General features: G+C 35.4%; 1 protein-coding gene across 6 annotated transcripts in view; it reads right to left on the reverse strand.

Annotated features, from left to right (window-relative positions):
- The window catches only part of AGMO (alkylglycerol monooxygenase), a 181,996-nt gene that overhangs the window by 97,593 nt on the left and 65,311 nt on the right, over positions 1–19,092 (reverse strand). For all 6 annotated transcript variants that reach the window (XM_001235520.6, XM_015281873.3, XM_040695837.1 and 3 more), the window contains exons 4-5: positions 9,260–9,363; positions 3,748–3,843 (exon numbers count right to left, since the gene is read on the reverse strand). In XM_001235520.6, coding sequence (XP_001235521.5) covers positions 3,748–3,843; positions 9,260–9,363 — 200 coding nt within the window. The remainder of the gene's footprint in view (positions 1–3,747; positions 3,844–9,259; positions 9,364–19,092) is intronic.

Raw genomic sequence — 19,092 nt, forward strand, 5'->3', positions numbered from 1 at the left:
TGAGTATGGTAAAAGGCATAGATTACAGTCTTTCTCCAAATTAGAAAATTAAACAGAAATTAATACATATCAAAGATCAAACACTACCAACAGGGATTGATTCAGTTGATATTTTCCAAGTACAATCTGACATGTCATAAAATTACAGCTAAACCAACAGAAACTAATTTCTGTTTTTTCACAGGTGTCTATCAGGTTATAAACGCACCTAACTTATAGGTTGTTATAAATGCATAACGGAAGGATATAGTTTAATATAAGCCACAGACCTTCTAAATCACCTGTGAAAATAAACTGAAATGGAGTATTTTTGTCTGTCAGTAACAGTCCTGAAACATTTTGTGGCTTTTGAAAAATTAGATTTTTAGTGTTCTTTAACCAAAATATTATTTTAGTTATTTATTTATTTTTGAACTTCCCTCATGGACTAGTCATACAAACATTTCTCCCTGTCCATTCAAGGCCACATCTACTGACTGACTCATTCCATTGGCCTAAATACGGCCAATGAAAAATGCCTAACTTATTTAAATCACAGTTTAAAACACAGTTGTGTTTTCACCCTTGGAAACCCTTTATTTCTTTAATAATTACAGAAATGCCTTACTTGTATCCAGAATTATAAAATTGTTTGAGATGGAAGGGACCTTTAGAGGTCTAGTTCTACTTTCCTGCAATGAACAGGGACACCTACAGCTAGATCAGGTTGCTCGGAGCCCTGTTCAGTCTGACCGTGAATTTCTCTGGGGTGGCATACATCACCTCATTGGGCACCCCTGTTTCAGTGCCTCACCAACCTTACTGTAAAAACCATTTTTATTTTTATTTATTTGTTTTTAATATACAATCTAAATCTTGCCTCTTTTAGTTTGAAACCATTTCCCCTTGTCCTGTGACAACAGACCCTGCTAAAGAGTCTGTCCCCTTCGTTCTTATAGCCTCCCCTTTAGACATTGACAGGCTGCAGTCAGGTCTCCCCAGAGCCTTCTCTTCTCCAGGCTGAACAGCCCCAGCTCTCTCAGCTTGTAATTGCAGGAGAGGTGTTCCATTCCTTGGATCATTTTTGTGACCCTCCTCTGGACTTGTTTCAACAGGTCAGTGTCTCTCTTGTACTGAGGACTCCACACCTGGATGCAGTACTCCAGGTGAATTCTCACCAGCATAGAGAAGATCACCTCCCTTGCCCCGCTGGCCACATTTCTTTTGATGCAGCCCAAGATACAGTTGGCTGTTTGGGCTGTGAGGGCACAATGCTGGCTCATGTCCAGCTTATCATCCACCAGTCCCTTCTGATTTCAGTGCTAAAGGTCTTTTATTATTACTAAAATATGGTATAGTGTAGTTCTTGTACAAAATTTACAGTGTGTAAAATTGAGAACTTATTTAAAATAAAAGGACATATTCTTTGCAGGAATATATGAGCTACTTGAGTTAAAATAAAACAGATTGTCCCTAACCTGCCAGTAGGAAAGCAAAACAAAAACTGACACAACAAATCTTGAAGAATGCCGAAGTGATAACACAGGAAACTTCTCTAAGTATTTTTTGAAATAGTACTAAACATATTTTAAGCAAAATTTGGGAAAATATCAGGGATCATACTTGGGCTACGAACTTTTGCTCTAAGCTGAAACATGGCATACAAAGTTTCAGCACAGTAGAATGACTTCTTTAATTATTAAATTCAGTTTGAACTATTTCTTTAATAACAACAAAAACTCCCCAAACTGAAATCTAGACTTAAATAAAATTCCTTCCCTTAGATGCAAACTTTCATATACTTTTATTTTTTAACACTATTAAAAGTCAGGAAAATATCTGTTAGAAAAAAAATATCAGAGGGAAAATCTCTAACAAGTTAAATTGTAACAGTTGTCACAAACCAAACAAAATTGAGTGTAATAGTTAAAATCAGTTTAACTTCATCAAAAATACTGGCTAGTATAAACCTCTGTGTCTACAATAGCTGCTGCTATTTCCCCTCCTTTATGTTCTCTTGTCTATTAGGTCCTTACTCTTGAGGGAAGAACAGAGTGTAATGCTATTTCTTTTTTGACATTATTTTTTTACCTTAAGGCATGACTTCAGTGTATTTCAACTGATTTTAATCGCATTAAAATTTCAATAATATCAACACTAAGAATGTGTCTCTTTAGTAAACAAAGATCTATGATTGGACCAACTGAATCTGTATAAAAGATCCATTGTGTACCTACTGACACACAAATTTAGCAGTTCGAAGTGCTTATCTTTTCACTGAGAGTGAAATTAATTCCTATTTAGACTACTGTCGAAACTTGGCTCATACAATATGAAAATTGCTTTAAAGTCCTATGAGGAATTTAGGACTTTAGAGGGATGTAGGTGATTCATAAGTCCCTGAAATTCACTTTAGATGTACACTACGGCACAAGTGCTGGGACTCACTGACTTACAGCTAAACACCAGGGACATCTCTGAGCCAAGGAACAAATAGCTTCAGACAGAAGAGAACAGCTAAATGAGGCACATGATATTTTTCTTAGGAATAAAACACCTAAAAATCAATTTGGAGATCCCAGGGCATGGTCAAAGAAACTGCTACCGTGCAATTCAGAGTATTTATTTGCTATAATTTCAAACTGTTGGATCATATTTGCTCAAAACATTTTGACAACATTAACTTGAGTTTATTGCAGTTCTGGTGCAGTTTGTTACATTTTATTGTAAACCTTTGCTATCCACATGATGTTGCAGAACTTGAGACATATGTTAATTTTTTTAGAAATTTGTCCAGAAGAACTGAAACATCAATAACAAAAGTTTGCTATTGGGCTACTGTAAATAGCTTCTTTTTGATGGTTGTGGTGTTTTGTTTTTATACATATATATATATAGTTAAGCAGGCACTCAAAAAAGATAAAATAAAAACAGAGATTTAACCAACATGATCACATAGAATAGCAAATAAAAAGAATAAAATTGTTTTCCAAATACACTATCCTATAGATGGCATAATGGATGAAAAAAGGCATTTGAATCATCAGAGTAATCAAAGGAGTAAAAGTATCGCAGAGGTAATTAGCCTGCAGCCTAGTAGAAGCTACTGAAATGCATGCTACTGACATAGCATGCAAAAGTAGCGTGTGGGAGAAGGCAGAAGGCTGCTCAACTACTTGAGAAATGTGGGAAACTACTTAATAATTGCAGTGTTATTAATTTTATGTGTATGTAAAATAGATTTCGCATATGCACTCACAAAATAAATAAATAGGTACAGTCATAAACAAATAGCTATCAGGAAACAAAATCTTTTCATCCGAGAACTACATGCATTCAGATGGAAATAATATCTGACCTCAATTGTAACTCCAAACAACCTTTAAGCACTTTTTTTTATTATTTTTTCCCTATATTTATCTTAGAAATGAAATCAGATGCAGTTATCTGCCAGAAATTTTTAATAAGCTGCAAGATAGGAAAATATAGTATTAAAATTCAAAAAAAATTTTGATTCCCTACAGTTACTTTTCTTTTTCCTTTTTTTTTTCTTTTTTTTTTTTTTTAATCTAATTGGGACCAACTGGCCTCATTGCTTCTTATAAACTCAGCAATATATATTCAGAAAAAGGAATAAAAATGAACAGATGTTTCTCCTTAAAGAAGTCAGACAAAGATTTTTCTTACACAATAAATCAGCTGCTAGTGGATTTCCAAGACACTGCTCCAGGCTAACTGTTTAGGCATGGCTTAAAGAAAGGAGTTTACCTCTGTATGTATCCAAAACTGGTAAAGTAGATTAAATTGCAGATGAACAGCAAACACTGATGGTGGAATGAAAAGAGCCATGGGTAAGTTGAACATCTGGAAAATGAAGAAAAAAATATACACTTATCACTCTAAAATTGTGATGATATAATGAAGTATACTATCTCAGGAGCTCAAAGCACTGCACAAGATAATTCCATCTTAAAATGCCTCTGTAATGTAGACATTAGATAGAACAGATACTGATTATTATATTGCTACTAGACATGGAATAGCGAGTGAGATATAAATTGCTGTGAAAGTCATTTGTCAAAAGTAATAAAGTGAGCAAGCAGTAAAATCAAGAGAAGAATTCAGAAATCCTGAGATGATACATTTATTCTCTGAACTACATGGAGTAGACAGCAACATATCCTTAACATGAAGGCTTTACTTTTAGGGGAGAATTATCACAGAGTAAGCAAGGTGTGAATTTATTGCACTGTAGCTTTTCCATTCCCTATGGGAACACCAGAAGGGTAAGGTAGTTTACTTCACTTTCAAAACTGATTAAAAATTCTTACCCTAACTTGCTCACAGCATATCCCTTGAAACCAGGATATACTCCTGGATTACAAAGATGGGCTGGCACAGAAGTAGTTTCAGCAAACCATCTCCTTAGAAAATACGGTTGCTTCTTATAAACAGAAAAAAGACTCAGTAATTTCACAATCAACTGCTCCACTGGCTGAGCAATAGGACAAGACTTCCAATGTTTGAGATGTAAAAGTTACTTTTTTTCTTCCCCCTTTTACCTGACTTTGCATTACACCACCTGAATTAAGAAGTTAATTCTTCCCCAAACAGATTCAAATTCCTTTTCTACTTCTCACAAAATAAAGTCTTTAAATATCAGAGAAAGCAATTTGATAGCCACCATAGGCCTCCTGAGCCAGAAATTCCTTAAGCTTAGGTCTGCAGAAAAATAATGTATCAGTATTTAAAACCAGTAATTAGGAAATTAGTATTTAACACTGATATTCCTCCTGTTTCTGTCAAGAGGTCTACCCAGTAGGTAAGACATCAAGCTGGGACTGTGAAACAAATGCACTTTCATCCCCATGATGTGATTGACACAGAAGTCACCACAGTGATTTCTCAGTGTTATAAGCCAATGGATAACTTCAGCTTGGTCTGCTGATTGCAACACTGGAAAGAAATCACTATATCACAGGAGCTTCAGCATTACCTGCTAGGGCTGGGACAGCTGCAATTTCAAAAGCTACGTTCAAAGACTTCATGGATCACAGCTGCCCCACAAACTATGCATACGTAGTTCCTGTTTAAGTGCCTTGGAAGTTATTTTTCAAGATGTAAAGGAATTCAAAGTTAGTAGAAGGACTGCACTCAGCTTCTGGAACTTACAGAACATCAATTATCTAGCTTTAATTAGTCCTTGAAGACTGAAGTGTTTGTGCAACATTTTTGAAACCAAAAAAGAGAAAAATATATTGAGAAGTTGTATTTTACACATTTAATTCCTAATAATCACTCAGTCTCAGTAAACTCTCACAAATTCATAGCTACTCTTACTGAAGGTGGGAGATAGTAAATGTCATCATGGAGGTGAGGCATTTAGGCATGAAATTTTGAGGTGGGTATGAGACATCTTTTAGAATTAAAAACTTATAGCAGATCAGACTACAACGAACCTGGACTCCCTTAGTACTCAATTACTAAAACTGCAGTAAGCTCTAAGAAAAGAGACTGAGAGATATTTGTCTCATGACAGCCAGAGGGCTGGCATGTTTTTTCTCAAAATCTTACAGTGAAGCCAAGGAGAGACTAGGACACATGGCCAGTAAAGTTACTGCAATTTTCTCTTATTATTGATTGTACCTGTCTAATGGCATGATAAGAGCAGGATTTAAAAAAAAAAAAAAAAAAAAAAAAAAAAAAAAAAGAACAGAGAGGAAGTTGATTGAAAAAAAGAAAAAAACAGATGGTTTTCAGATTATTCATGGAAGTGATTGTAGGATTTAAAGCAGAGTTAGAGATAATATGCTTTTCCCCTAAAAGTAGCAGATGCAATTTGGTGGTATTTACAGGTAACTCAGAGGGGAAGGAAGGATCATCTTCACATTTATTTTGTAACCTACTTCTCACAATGAGTACTGGGATTTCCCTACTAAATAGTGAGATGAAGAAAATATCATATAAATAGGTAAAATTGTGAATGCTTTCCTAGCTGCCTCGTGTTTCTTCGCAATGTAAGCTTTATTTTATACAGAAAGGATATGAAAGATCATTTCTGAAAGCTAAGAGAGATGAAATCCTTTTATACAAAAAAAAAAGTCTCCCATTTGTGGTAGCGCTGCAAGAAGATCAACATCAAAAAGAAAAGAAGAATCTTTTAATAGTTTTTGACTGGAAATACCAATTCACCAAATCAAAACATTTGCTGGAAACGTACCAGCTTTCACTAATCTGCAGAAGAAAAGCTTTCCTGGCTCAGAGATGGAATTTCTGGTCAAAACTGCAGAAAAATGTTTGTCACACTCAAATCTTTTCCCACGTGTGAATTCAGCAACAGAAAGTGAGAGAGCCACAGTGAGTGATAACCTGGTGGGAAAGGCACTCACTGAGGAAGCGGAGAGGGATTCATTCATCGCAGCTGTGTGTCAACAATTAAGGCACTGGCCTTTTTGGAACTGTGTATGTCCACCACATTGCTGAATGCTTTCTGAATTGGGCATGCTCTATCTTTCTGTCTCTAATTTGAAGTAAAAGCTTAAAAATGCTTCCACAAAGAAATATTAAGATGTGAATATCCTGAGGTTTAGCAGAAGGGTGAAGTTTCCTGAACAGGCCCAGCACTGAGCCTTTCTCTCCCCAGGTCCTGTCTCTGGGACTAGCTGCTGATCTTGTCAGCAAAAAACAAAGAGGCAATGGGGCACAGCAATGCTCTGATGCTCTGCACGAAAACTACCCCCAGCTAGCTAGCTAGTTCACACAGGTTATACATTTGTGAGGATTCATCAGGAAATAAGGATTCTGTGCTGTAACAAAGAGTTACCTGTTTCCCTTCTAAAATTATATACAGGAATTTCCACTACTTAGGTATAATTCAAACCTTTAGATCTAAATTAATTAGATAGCTTTAGACAAATTTGAAATTAAGTCTTATTCTTGGATGAAAGTTAAGAACTGGTACTCAACTAAGAACTAAGACACATCTTCTCATGGTGCATATGGTGCATTCTCCTTTCACAATGGTACTTTAACTAAGCATTTCATCAGTTGCAGATAAAGTATACATTAGCTGGCTGATGTCTTCTTAAAAATCAATATACATTCTTTCCATCTTTTTCACTCCAAAACCACCCCTCAGTCTAACAGTAGGTCTGCTTCTCCACAGCCTCTCCACTGGATGAATGGAAATGCTTTGTGTGCAAGTGATTTGAAGCAACAGACATTCGGTTTCAAGGTCAGTACAGCTCATGCCATTGATTGTATTTAAAGCATGTTTTTCTCTTCTCTTTCATTTCACATCTTTTCAATCAGCCCAAGCAAAACCCACACAGATCGATATGCTGATTTATTTATCTTACAATGTTTAACTTAAAACACATACAGATCTGGCAACAGAAAAGTCACACAATCCCACAACATCCACCACGACTTTCTCACAGCACCCACAAAACTGGATGGAAACTGCATTCAACGGTACAGTTTCAGTGACATCAGACCACTCTCAAAGATTAACTAAAGATTTCACTGAGTTTCAGCTTCTAAGTAGACACATCCATGGGGTTCTGGGAAAGTCTGGCAGTCCAAAAATAACAGAATTGCAAGAATTAGCAGGAATTATGTTCATACACATTAAGGCTTTGGAGAAAGAAAACCAGCTCACCTCTCAAAAGTTCTGGGGAGAGGAAAATCCTTATATTTACATCAACAAAACACTTTGGTTAATATCAAAATTTTGGTGGAAAAAACACTACACACAAATGGATTCTTACACTGTTTTCCCTTTGCTCAAAGCAATTCACTGTTAAATGAGTATGTTATCTGCCAAGTGATACCAGTGTGGTTCTGAGGATGGTCTCCAGAACCTAAGAAAACCAGACATCTTGGCCTCCCTGAGTATTTGTGCTCTCAACGGCATCATCCTCAGAACCACTCAAGCGGACAAATTGCTCATACACACACCTATCTGTACACACACAGGCATTTTGTCTCTTTTGAATTATTGTTTTTGTTAAGCATTTGAACATATGGTCCCAATGGGTATATGTTCAAAGGTTAAATCTTTAACATGGCCATATTTATATAGGAAGCAGAACTGTGACAGAGATACTTCCACGATTGTTCATTATGGCCATTTAAAGTTTGAGGTACTGCTGCTAACATCAGATGACTATCTTATGAATAAAATTAACAAGAATTTGTAGAAAAGAGCTTAAGACAAAACTCAGAAATAGTATCCCTTTCTCAAGTTCCTAAAGAATCTTTTTTTTTTTTTTTTTTTTTTTTTTTTTTTTGGAACCTGCTGCTTTAACTAATCTCATGTTATGCTCTTGAAAAAGTTATGAACAACAGGCTAAATTCACGTTCAGTTATGTGAGCATACATCCAGTCGTTCATAGGCTAGACATAGAGATTGCTAGAAGTCTGTGAGTTTCTTAATTTCTTCCACCTACCACCTGTATTACACTTCACCGGAGCACAGCTTTTATACATTTTATATATATACGTTAGATGTATTTATACATATATAAATATATTGAACATTACTTTCATATCTAATGCAGATAGTTCAAATTCTGAAGTTGTAGTATTAAAAAGAAAGAAAGAAAAAATCTAAGTTAAAAAAAAGCATTCAAAAGAGAATAAGAGAGCAACTGATGAAAAGCGGCAGTTACCCTGAACCCAAACTAAAAATGGGATTGCATGTTCAATTTATGAATGTATCTGAAAATAGATGATTATAAATCTGTAAATGAGTGATTATCTTATTTTTTATTTGATGTGCACACAGCTCACTATTTAAATTTTATCTGAAACAAAACTAGGTAAAAGTGGTCGCATACTTCTTTGACTTACTTGAGCGCTGACACATATGTCACAAGCAGAGACAAATAAATCTGCTTGCACGTCCGAAGTAATCTTGTTTCCTTCTCTGCTCCTTTCAGCTACACAAATTTTAGTGTAGTTATATTATAATCTGAACTTTTCCTGTACTTATGCATGAATAATTAAATAAAATATCGTCTTTTACTTGGGAAATTATGAATATATTAAAAAGAATTAGTCTTCTTAACTATTGTATCTCTTTTCAAGTTTGCTCTAAAAGCACTGATGAGTGTACTTTTAAAGCTTATGACTGCCAGATTCTTTAGCTTCATCTCCTCTGCTTTTCAGAGCCAAATATCTTAAATAATTAATGTTTTCCTTTGAAATGAAATAAATACTGTATTTTCTCTTCTACTAAGTCATGGTGATATTGTTTGTCAAATCTTGTGCAACTTACCCAGGAGGTGTATCTCTGCAGACAGGATTGTCTCAGGGCTGTGAACAAGTTGTAATCTTCAGAACTATGATGTACCTGGTGTGCTGCCCATAGTATATTAACCTCTGCAAAACAGATAATTTCTAATGATGCATGTACCAGAGAATAAAGTAATTCTTGTTTCCCATGGCCTTGTTTCTTCAGCTAAATACAACTAATCCTCCAATTTACACTTTGCTATTATAACATAGTGTAATATAGCATAGCAGGTAATAAAAACTAATGTTCAGAGCTGAGTTTCAGTAGAACGGATTAAATGTCAATAAGCAGATACAAGTCAGAGTAACTTTTATGTTGATGAGGGTGAGACTGTAGCAGGAAAGGAGAGGGCAGAAGGAGATGTGAGAAGAGAGCTAAACAGTCAGAAAGCCTGAGCTAAGTCTCCTGATAACATGAGATTCATTAGGAGCTTTATGGGGTTAACAGGGACAAGGACTGACTGTGTCTTAAAGCTTTCATTGTTTACTGAAGTTATAATTCAACACTAGGAGACACAAAATGTTCCAGAAATCTTATGCTTCGTATTTAAACAACTTAACCAGCATCTGTGGTTATTCTTATGCTTTTCTGGAGCACATAAATCCACTTGTACCACAGACCACAGAACACCATTGCCTGCCCACTCTTTTTACACAAATGGAAAAACAAATGGCTTCTTGCTGGAAAGTGTTGGAAATTCTGGAATCAGTGAAAAGGCAGCAGTTGTTCTCTTGTGTTACAGTTCAAAAAAATTGCTGGAACATTGGCAAAACCAGTGTCAGGTGTTCTATTTTTTCTGAAAGTGTGACACCTCTGTTGTACTACAGAGAAGAAAAATATTTCAAAATTCTATTTGCATTTCAAAGCATTTTCTCATTTAGTGCAAATTTGGATGCTGTCTTCACAATGAATATTGATATCTAAACAGTCTTAAGTGGGAGGTTATCAAACAGAAAAGAAAGCCAGAAACACTCACAGCCATCAGATATAAAGATACAAAGAGGAAGACCGTAATCACAACAAAATGAGAAAGTGGGTGGCTAACATAGATCAAATAATGCCTATTTAGCACAAAAACTAATCCAAAGCCACATACGTCCCAAGGGATGAAGTATACTCAAAGCCTCAGCAGACTACAGAAATTACAAGTTAACTAGCTGTCCACCAGCTTTGTGTTACCTTCACCACTGAATTGTTTCACCCAAGCAATCAGAGAAGTGCCATTGGCAGGTATTATAATACCACTCACAGAATGATCTTACAATGTGCATTTAAAGGCTTGAAATTATCTAGTGTCAAGCTTCCATTCAACAGTTCAGTCCTGTTGATTGAAATCTGTTTGCAATGTGAAGTAATGCCAAAAATACAAATCTTAAGGTGCCTTAAACAGTTCAGTGGACTTGACAGTCTTGAAACATGAAGTAACAGACTTGCATGTTAGATGATGGGATTTTAAAATGTAATGAATGTTGAAGGATTTTTGACAGATTGCATGACAACACCATTTCTGCATATTTTCTAAGTCACTGAAAATCCTCACCATTGCTGAATTGAAACTATACGTTCAGTTATCATAAAACTAACTTAACATTCAACCTGAGAATTATTACTTCTTTAAAGGCATTCTTCCTGAATCATCAAATGTTCATTGCATCAAGAATTAGTGATCTCAAAAAAGAAAAAAAAAAAAATCTACAAAAATAACACTAACAAACCATCTTGACTTACTTCTGCCTAATGAGCTCACTAGGAGATGAATTATTCAGGTGAGCTTCAGTACTCAATAATAATTTGTATTTAAAATGTTTCCCAAGACCTTAACAGAAGCTAAATGAGTGAACAAAGCATCTGAAAAGGTGGAGGTTAAAGACCTGTCTCCTTAGTTGTTTTAAAAGCATTTACTTCCTATCACAAACTGTGTGTAACATAAGCCTCCACTCAATGAAGTACAGCTGTACAAACAGGGTACAGTAACTGGATCTTGCTTCTTTCCCTCAGTCATTTTTCTGCATTGTGAAAAGTTCAAGGAAGAGAATCTATGATGATTTTTACAGTGTACTTTCATTCTACTTAAGGTCAAATGGCTTTCAAAGTGAATTACTAAAAAGACATTTTATTAACATTCATTTTTCAGTTAAACTGCCTCTTACACTAACAACAGTATAAAACAAGGTAACTGAATATTGGTAAAATGTTAATCTTTCAGATCTACAAGTCAGCCTAAATGATCTATCACTCAAAAAATACCACAGGAATATTAGGGACATAAACAAAAAATTATGTCAAAAATAATTTAACTGCTAAAGCTATTTCAGACCTTTTCTGCTGCAGTTAAGTGAATTAAATCTTCCTCCTAAAACCTCTTCTTGCTGACATCAACGTCACCATCTGTGTTAAATTCCTAGATCAGAAATAATTTCTGTCCCCAGCATTAATGTGAAGAAACTGATTATCCATTACTTCTGTTTGGAAGAGAAGAATAATGTCATGAATAAGTGTGAAATGGATCACCCCAAAACTCAATCTGTAACCATTAGCACACTAAAAATATTACTGCAATTACAGCTAAAAGACATCTCATAAATATAAGAAGATCAAGCACTCATTAAAGAATACAGCTGATTGCTCATTAACCACCCAAAAGAGGGAAGTCTGTGTCTATATAAAGGGTAGACCTCCTACAAAAGTGTTGTGATTTCATTTTTTCATTCATATGTAATGATGATTACTTGAAGCAAAATAAAAAAAAAGTTATTTGAATGAGAATGAAATTATTAAAGACCATCTCACATGTACTTTCTAATATTTATTATTATGTAATGATCAAAAATAAGAGCGAGATAAAGTTGTAGGTCTTTGTGTGTGTGTGTGTGTTTCATTTTTAAAGAAAAAATGAAGGATGATCATGTTTTGTAGATCTCACCAGTTAATAGTCACCAGTGAAGACAAAGGAAAAAAAAAAATAGGCAATAGAACTGCCACCTAATGTTCTAAAGAAATTTTTGATGATGCTTTCTAAGTCAAACTGTTACAGAAAATATAAAAATTGCATAACTGAAATACATATATGCACAAAATCACTCTTTTTGACTGAGGAGAGTGAACTTCAGAGAAGCACAGGATAATTTAGATTGGAAAAGATGAGAGGAGATGTCTAGTCTAACCTGCTCCTACCAGAAACAACTACCAGGTTTCTGAGGGTCAGCTAAGCCTTGGAAACCTCCTAAGACAGAAATTATGCAAATTCTCCATCACCCATTCAAAGAGGCCTGAATGTCCCCATGGTGGAAAAGTATTTCCTTATATCCAGTCAGGATCTCTTCTTATATCCAACTCTTGTCCTCCCGTCACGCACTTCTGCAAAAAAACCTGGCTCCAGCATCTTGATAGGCAATGCTTCATCAGGGCTGCAAAGCTACATTTAGGTTCCTCCAAAGCCTCTTTCTCTCCAATTCAGTTTCCTCAGTCTCTAATTTTCTTTCTTTTATCAATAAAAGTAATATATTGGACTTAAAAAAAGAAGAAGAAAAAAACCAAACCAAACAAACAAAAAAAAACCAAAACAGATCTTCATTTTCCTTTAGGATTATGATTAGGATCCAAATCTCTCCCCTGCTCGGAGCCCAATTACTTCAGCAGTTGCAAGTCTCAAGCTACAGAGAAAACTGAGGACCAGATGATTATCCATCCATCATCCAGAAAACATAGCACCAATTTCCTTTCCTTTCTCACCTAACTAGATGGTACCATTCATTCTCTCATGGAATTACATGCTGAATATTTCAGGATTTATACTGACGTCAAAATATTCATTGATCCTGTACAGTCATAAAAGTAACATATTAAACAATAATTAACTTCAGTACCAAGATGTTGTTTTTCTCATCTTCCCTATGTCCAAAAAGGGCGTCCAATCTCCATTCATTAAAAGGAAGACAAGGAAATTCACATTGTCAGAGAAGGCCCTTGCCCTACTAGGTTATAAATTTTATAAGTTTCAACACAACTACATAAAATGGAAATAACATCTTTCTCTTTGATTAGACATAGGTTTTCAATATGCAGAAAAAGATCACTAAATTTCTTTCCCACTTTAATCTTTCTTTCATTTGGAAAAGCCAAAAAGAATATATTATCCTTTCCCTCATCCCCTTCTTCCCTACCTCCTCTTCTTAATCAAAATATAAACATTCAGTTTTACATACCAGAGCAATGATATCAGGCATAAATGTCTTCAATTAGCTTTAATTTTTTTCTACTTCAGATACTCCCCCTCCCACCAGTTAATCAAATCTCTTTTGGAGGCCAAAAGATAGATTCGACAACAGGGCCACGTTTCACTGTTGAAGTATTCCCTTGTGGTGGTAAAAACTCACTATACACATATGATTTCTCTTTATGAACATAGGACATGGGAACTTCAAAATGAGACTTTTTTGTTTGTTTCAGCGATTTCCACATGCCATCACATCTTGATCAATAACTGCAGAAAATATATTTGCCCAAATAACCTGTAGTAATTTCAAGAGGCTGCATCATTTAAACCAACAATTTTTCACAATGCTCAAGACCAATTAAATGATAAAGATTTCATGGATCTTTATCTAGTTTAAAAGCTCAGATAGCTCTTTTTAATTAAAAGGGGGCGATTTCTTTTCATGCAGCTTTACTGCACTTGGATTTCTGAATCTAAGAAAACTAAAAAAAAAAAACAAACAACCCAAGATGATCTAGAAATATGTCCATATCCATATACTGAGTCATGTAAAGTTTTTATTCTTTCAGTCAACGCTGTAGTTAAGAGAACAGGAGAAAGTTTCTTTTTAGTATCTACTTAAACAAAACTTTCAGTTTGACTACACATGTCATCTTACAAGATTAGATACATTCCTTATATAGTGATTAATTGAACTAGTTATATACTTAGAAGATAGGTCCTGCTGCTACAGATTACCAGATTACAATGAACTTCACAAAGCCAGATACATGGCAAGAAATTCTCACCAAGTGTGGTCCCTCCTGACCCCAGCATGGCAAATGAAAAGTGATCATGCCATAAGACTACTTTTCTCCTGTCAGCATTAGTAGAAGCTCCAGGATAGTTGATGAAAATGGCCTGAAAGGTGACTCTTCCAGTCATTCCTTCTATATGCATTTTATTCTCCTTACAAAGGTAAAACACAGAAGCTCCACTTATTTACAAAACCACAACTCTTTGATTTCTCACAACATTCCCACTCTGCTCTAACTGATTTGCCCCACTCATGCTTCTGAAATCTTTGAACAGATCTGTTCTCATGCAGAGCTCTTATGAAAGGTTATCCTTCCCACCTGAATTCTATATTGGATGAACAACCACTGAGACAGAAATTCATAGCTTTATTGTTGAGAGGGAAAATTACTGTTTTTTTAAATAAAAGTTGGATAAAAATAACTGTGTCTTGGAACAATGTGGATGCCCTTATTAAAATTAAGAAGTCGCCTCAGAATCCATTATATCTCACATAAAATCAAAAAGTCTGGAAAAGATCACTAAGTCCATCTAGTCCAATCGTTGACCTATTACCACTAAACCAGGAAAAAAGAAATCTTCCTACACAGATTAATCATCATCTATATGTCAAAAGTACATATGATCCATACTTGACTCTTATTAAGTCTGTTGTGGTGTGGTCCCTCCTTCCTTACTCTTCTGACTCAACTTTGCTTTATGCTTTTCATTTAAATGTTCAATAAGTGTTGTAAGATAGGTTGTATGCCAAAAGCCTCTGCTTCCTTCATATTGTGAATTTAATTTTTATAGAAACAAATTCTTCCCTCAGCTACATTAATGTAAGCATAGGGCTGTACGGATTTAATAAGAACAAGATTAGATCCAAGGACATATCTGGAAGACTATATCACATGCCACACAAAAAGAAGCCTGAATACAGGGAAATGTATATATCTTTTGGTTTTTTAATAAGCCATTTTAATAAGACTTTGTGGCCTTGGCTACAGTGAGTGTTAGTAATAGTTTGTATTCTTGGGATAGTCACACCTAAGAATCAAAAGACTAACTATAAGTAGAACTGTGACTGAGTCATTAATTAGACATGATTTATTGCATTGCTTCAAAAATTTTCTGAACTTTCTGCACATTTTTTTGGAAAGTACCTACCTATGCATGTATATTTGATGACATCAATTCTCAGCAATTAGAAAATAGAAGTTCCAGTGCTGGTTAGGATAATCAGACTACTTTAATCTTTGTTCCCAGAATCTGTTTCAGAAGGTTAAGCAGAACAAGTCAGAAGCACTCCTAGAAGCCTCAATCTATTCCTCTATGGTCATTTTGCAATTAGATGTTACAGTACTCAAGTAATTACAGCATAGACAATGCTTCATGTCACACAAGCAGTCTCAAATGGAAAATAATGCTACAATGTGAAATTCTGGACTATACTTAGATGTAATTCAGCAACTTCTCTAGGAAATCTCACTAGGCACTGAGCCTTCCATGATACAAGATGTGTTTTTTCTGTGCTTTGTTTAGTATTTGTATTTCAGCTCTCAAATTACTCTATGTGGTCAGCAAACTATTTACTGAGTGGGCTAACATATAATCAAGTAATACATGGTATATGCTCCCATGCCTTACAAGCCAAACACTGGAGCGACCTTCTACAAAACCTGCCTCCAGAATCTGTGCACATGCCAAAATCTCCTGTTTGATCTGCTGCCATACCAGTTGAAAACACAAAACTGATCCCACACGAAAATCTACAATAAGATCTGCAAAACTTAAGATGCAGAATGGTCTAGGGAAACGTGGGAAGACCCAGGACAAGCCAAAGTATTACATGTGCTACCCAGAACAAACAATGGGCTAGATCATATCCCCTCATAGCAAAAATCTGAGAGAACTAAACTATACTCCCATACACTTCTGAATCTGTAAAGTATCTAAGATATAACATGTTTAGAAAAGCAGAGCTTGGCCAGGTCAAAAACAATGGCCCACTCAACAAATAGATGCCCTGCGTTATTTCCTAAGCATAGGACTTCAATGGAAAGACATCAAGAAAAAGTCCCAGTGCTCCCCAAAAGACTTCTTTTTTTTCTCGTAAGAGTAGTTCCCTCAGAAGCTAAGCTGCATGAATCACACTTCCTGCAATGTAGTTATATCAATACAAATACAAGTCTAAGCTCATTCCATTACAGCAGGTCAGTCCTAATCCAGAGCCTGTAAGAAGCTCTTCAGACAGTTCCTGAGAATTGAACAGTCTCTCTCCACAAATACCATGGAAAACCACAAATAATTACTAAGTAAGGATTCAGAAATTAATTCACACTGACTCAGTCTCTGACTTCATTCATAATTTTTTCAGTCCACCGCTGCATCTCACAGAAATTCTTTTATACCATTTTGCCTAAGCAACCTGTTTCTCACACATTCCTAGAGCCAGCTCTCTAGTTGCTTGGACCAGCTTTGTGGCTGGGCAGTTTTGTTTGCCTGAGTTTTGAGTGATCTCTGTTGCAAAAAACAGCATCTTTGTACTTTGAGGAATAATGATGGCAGCAACTGTTACACAATTGCTTGTCTCTTTCATGGTTGTAAGAAGTGAGGCCATTTTCTGTCTGCTCTGGCTTTCATGATAGATTCTTTACATTTAATAGTCTAAAAACAGCTCTGATTATTGCCAAATAAACAAGCAAATAATCAGTGTCACAGTACCTTAAAAGATAACTACATCGTAGCATAAAATCCACTTTGTGAACCCAGTCCCAAGCCATGTTACATTTCCCAGCATACATGCAGTTTTTCGACAAGTCCTTTGGTTACCCTTTCTTCAGTGGGAGCTCCTACTGGTTATAACAATGTTTGCCCGCCTGACATTCTCACAACCTCCTGATTGAATGACATAATATATATTAACTTTCGCAGCTCACTGCTGTAGCAATTTTTTGCAACACTTAGCTCTTTCCACACCTTTTTTCTTTTTTTCTTTTTTAACTACAAAGAGGAGTATTTGTCTCATTAATCACCCAATCACAAATCATTCTGTTGAACTAGATTTATAGGTTAAAATTAAAACCTGCAGTAAATTCTCGTGTAAAGGAGAAGATCCTCAGCAGCTGGTGCAAAATGACTTCTGTAGAGCTACGTCAATTCATACAGGCTGCAGACTTGAGTCAAGCTTTTCCAAATATGGCCGGTTGCAGCACTGGCAATCCTTGGTTCTGACTACTTGCCAGCCTGTACAATATAACTTGGTGTTGCTGAATACTGATGTCAAACTGCAGTATAAATGCGTGAAACACATCAGCTGTGACCAAATCAGCACTTTACTCTTTAGCTAGACGATGAAAAGAACTGAAACTAAGCTAATTCTTTAAAAAAAAAAAGAACAATAATAAAAAAGTTATTTCAGAGAGCCTATGGATACATATTTTACTTCTCAAATTTCTTATATATGTTTATAAAATTTTCTTCTGAAAGCCTCTTTGCCACTGCCACTGAAATGTCAGCTTATGCAATTTGTGAATATATTCATCTTGGAGGATCTTAGAAGTAAACTGCTGGAATGAAATGGAAAAAAAAAAAGTATCCTTTTTTTTTTTTTTTTTTTTTTTTTTTTTTTGAGCGGGGGAGAGAGAGAGAGAGAGAGAATGAGAGAGTTTTTATTCTCCTGCATTCTGGGCTGTCTCTACACAAGATTGATGTCTGGTGTCACTGTTAGGAAGTGCAAACTGTTCAGCTTCATTGCAATCTATGTCCTCATCCTCTTGCTCCACAGGATACCACATACTTTGGCAGGCAATATTCAGATGGGAAGCACTTTAATGGCAAGAATGGATGCCAGTGAAACCTTTTCCCACAATGTTCAAAACTCTAAACTTACATATGCTACAGAAAAATAAAGCTGCAGGATATAGGGAAGAAAACAATAACTGATACTGATTTAGCTATATTAATCTTACTTTTTGCCCCTCAGAATAATACAATAAAAAAAAATGCTAAGAAAAGAAAAGAAAAGAAAAGAAAAGAAAAGAAAAGAAAAGAAAAGAAAAGAAAAGAAAAGAAAAGAAAAGAAAAGAAAAGAAAAGAAAAGAAAAGAAAAGAAAAGAAAAGAAAAGGTCCTCCAACTCACAGCCTTAAACAGACTTTTGAAAAAGAAATATCCATGAGTGCTTCATTCAACTTCTACTCTGCAGGCTGGTGTAAAAGTAGAATTAGTTCTACAGAGTATTCTCCTGCAGGGATTTTAATTGATTTATTAACTAAGTAAGTTCCTGAATGATAGATACTTGGAAATGCAGATTAGACTTGCAAAGGAATCCATTAAAATTTCCTGAGAATATCAGGGAAGTCTGGGGGACATGCAGGATACACCATACTCCTTAAATCAACTTTTAAAATATTCTAGGGAAAAAAACATATATGTATGAAGAAAGAAAGAGAGAAAGAGAGAAAGAGGGAAAGAGGGAAAGAGAGAAAGAGAGAAAGAGAGAAAGAGAGAAAGAGAGAAAGAGAGAAAGAGAGAAAGAGAGAAAGAGAGAAAGAGAGAAAGAGAGAAAGAGAGAAAGAGAGAAAGAGAGAAAGAGAGAAAGAGAGAGAGTGCATGCACAACTTCGCTCCCACCAGTTTGTGGATTTACAAACTACATAAAAACCCAGACAGACATTTTAGGCAATGCACGTGTTCTGTATGGATCTGATCCAAAACTTACTGAATTCAGTTAAAAAATGTCCATTAGCTTTACCAGATTTTGAAACAGGTTCATTATATATTATGTAGTTCAAAACAAAGGACTGCTAACACTTCAAACTCA

This window comes from Gallus gallus, chromosome 2 (assembly GCF_016699485.2).
Source record: "Gallus gallus isolate bGalGal1 chromosome 2, bGalGal1.mat.broiler.GRCg7b, whole genome shotgun sequence".
Lineage (NCBI taxonomy): Eukaryota > Metazoa > Chordata > Aves > Galliformes > Phasianidae > Gallus > Gallus gallus.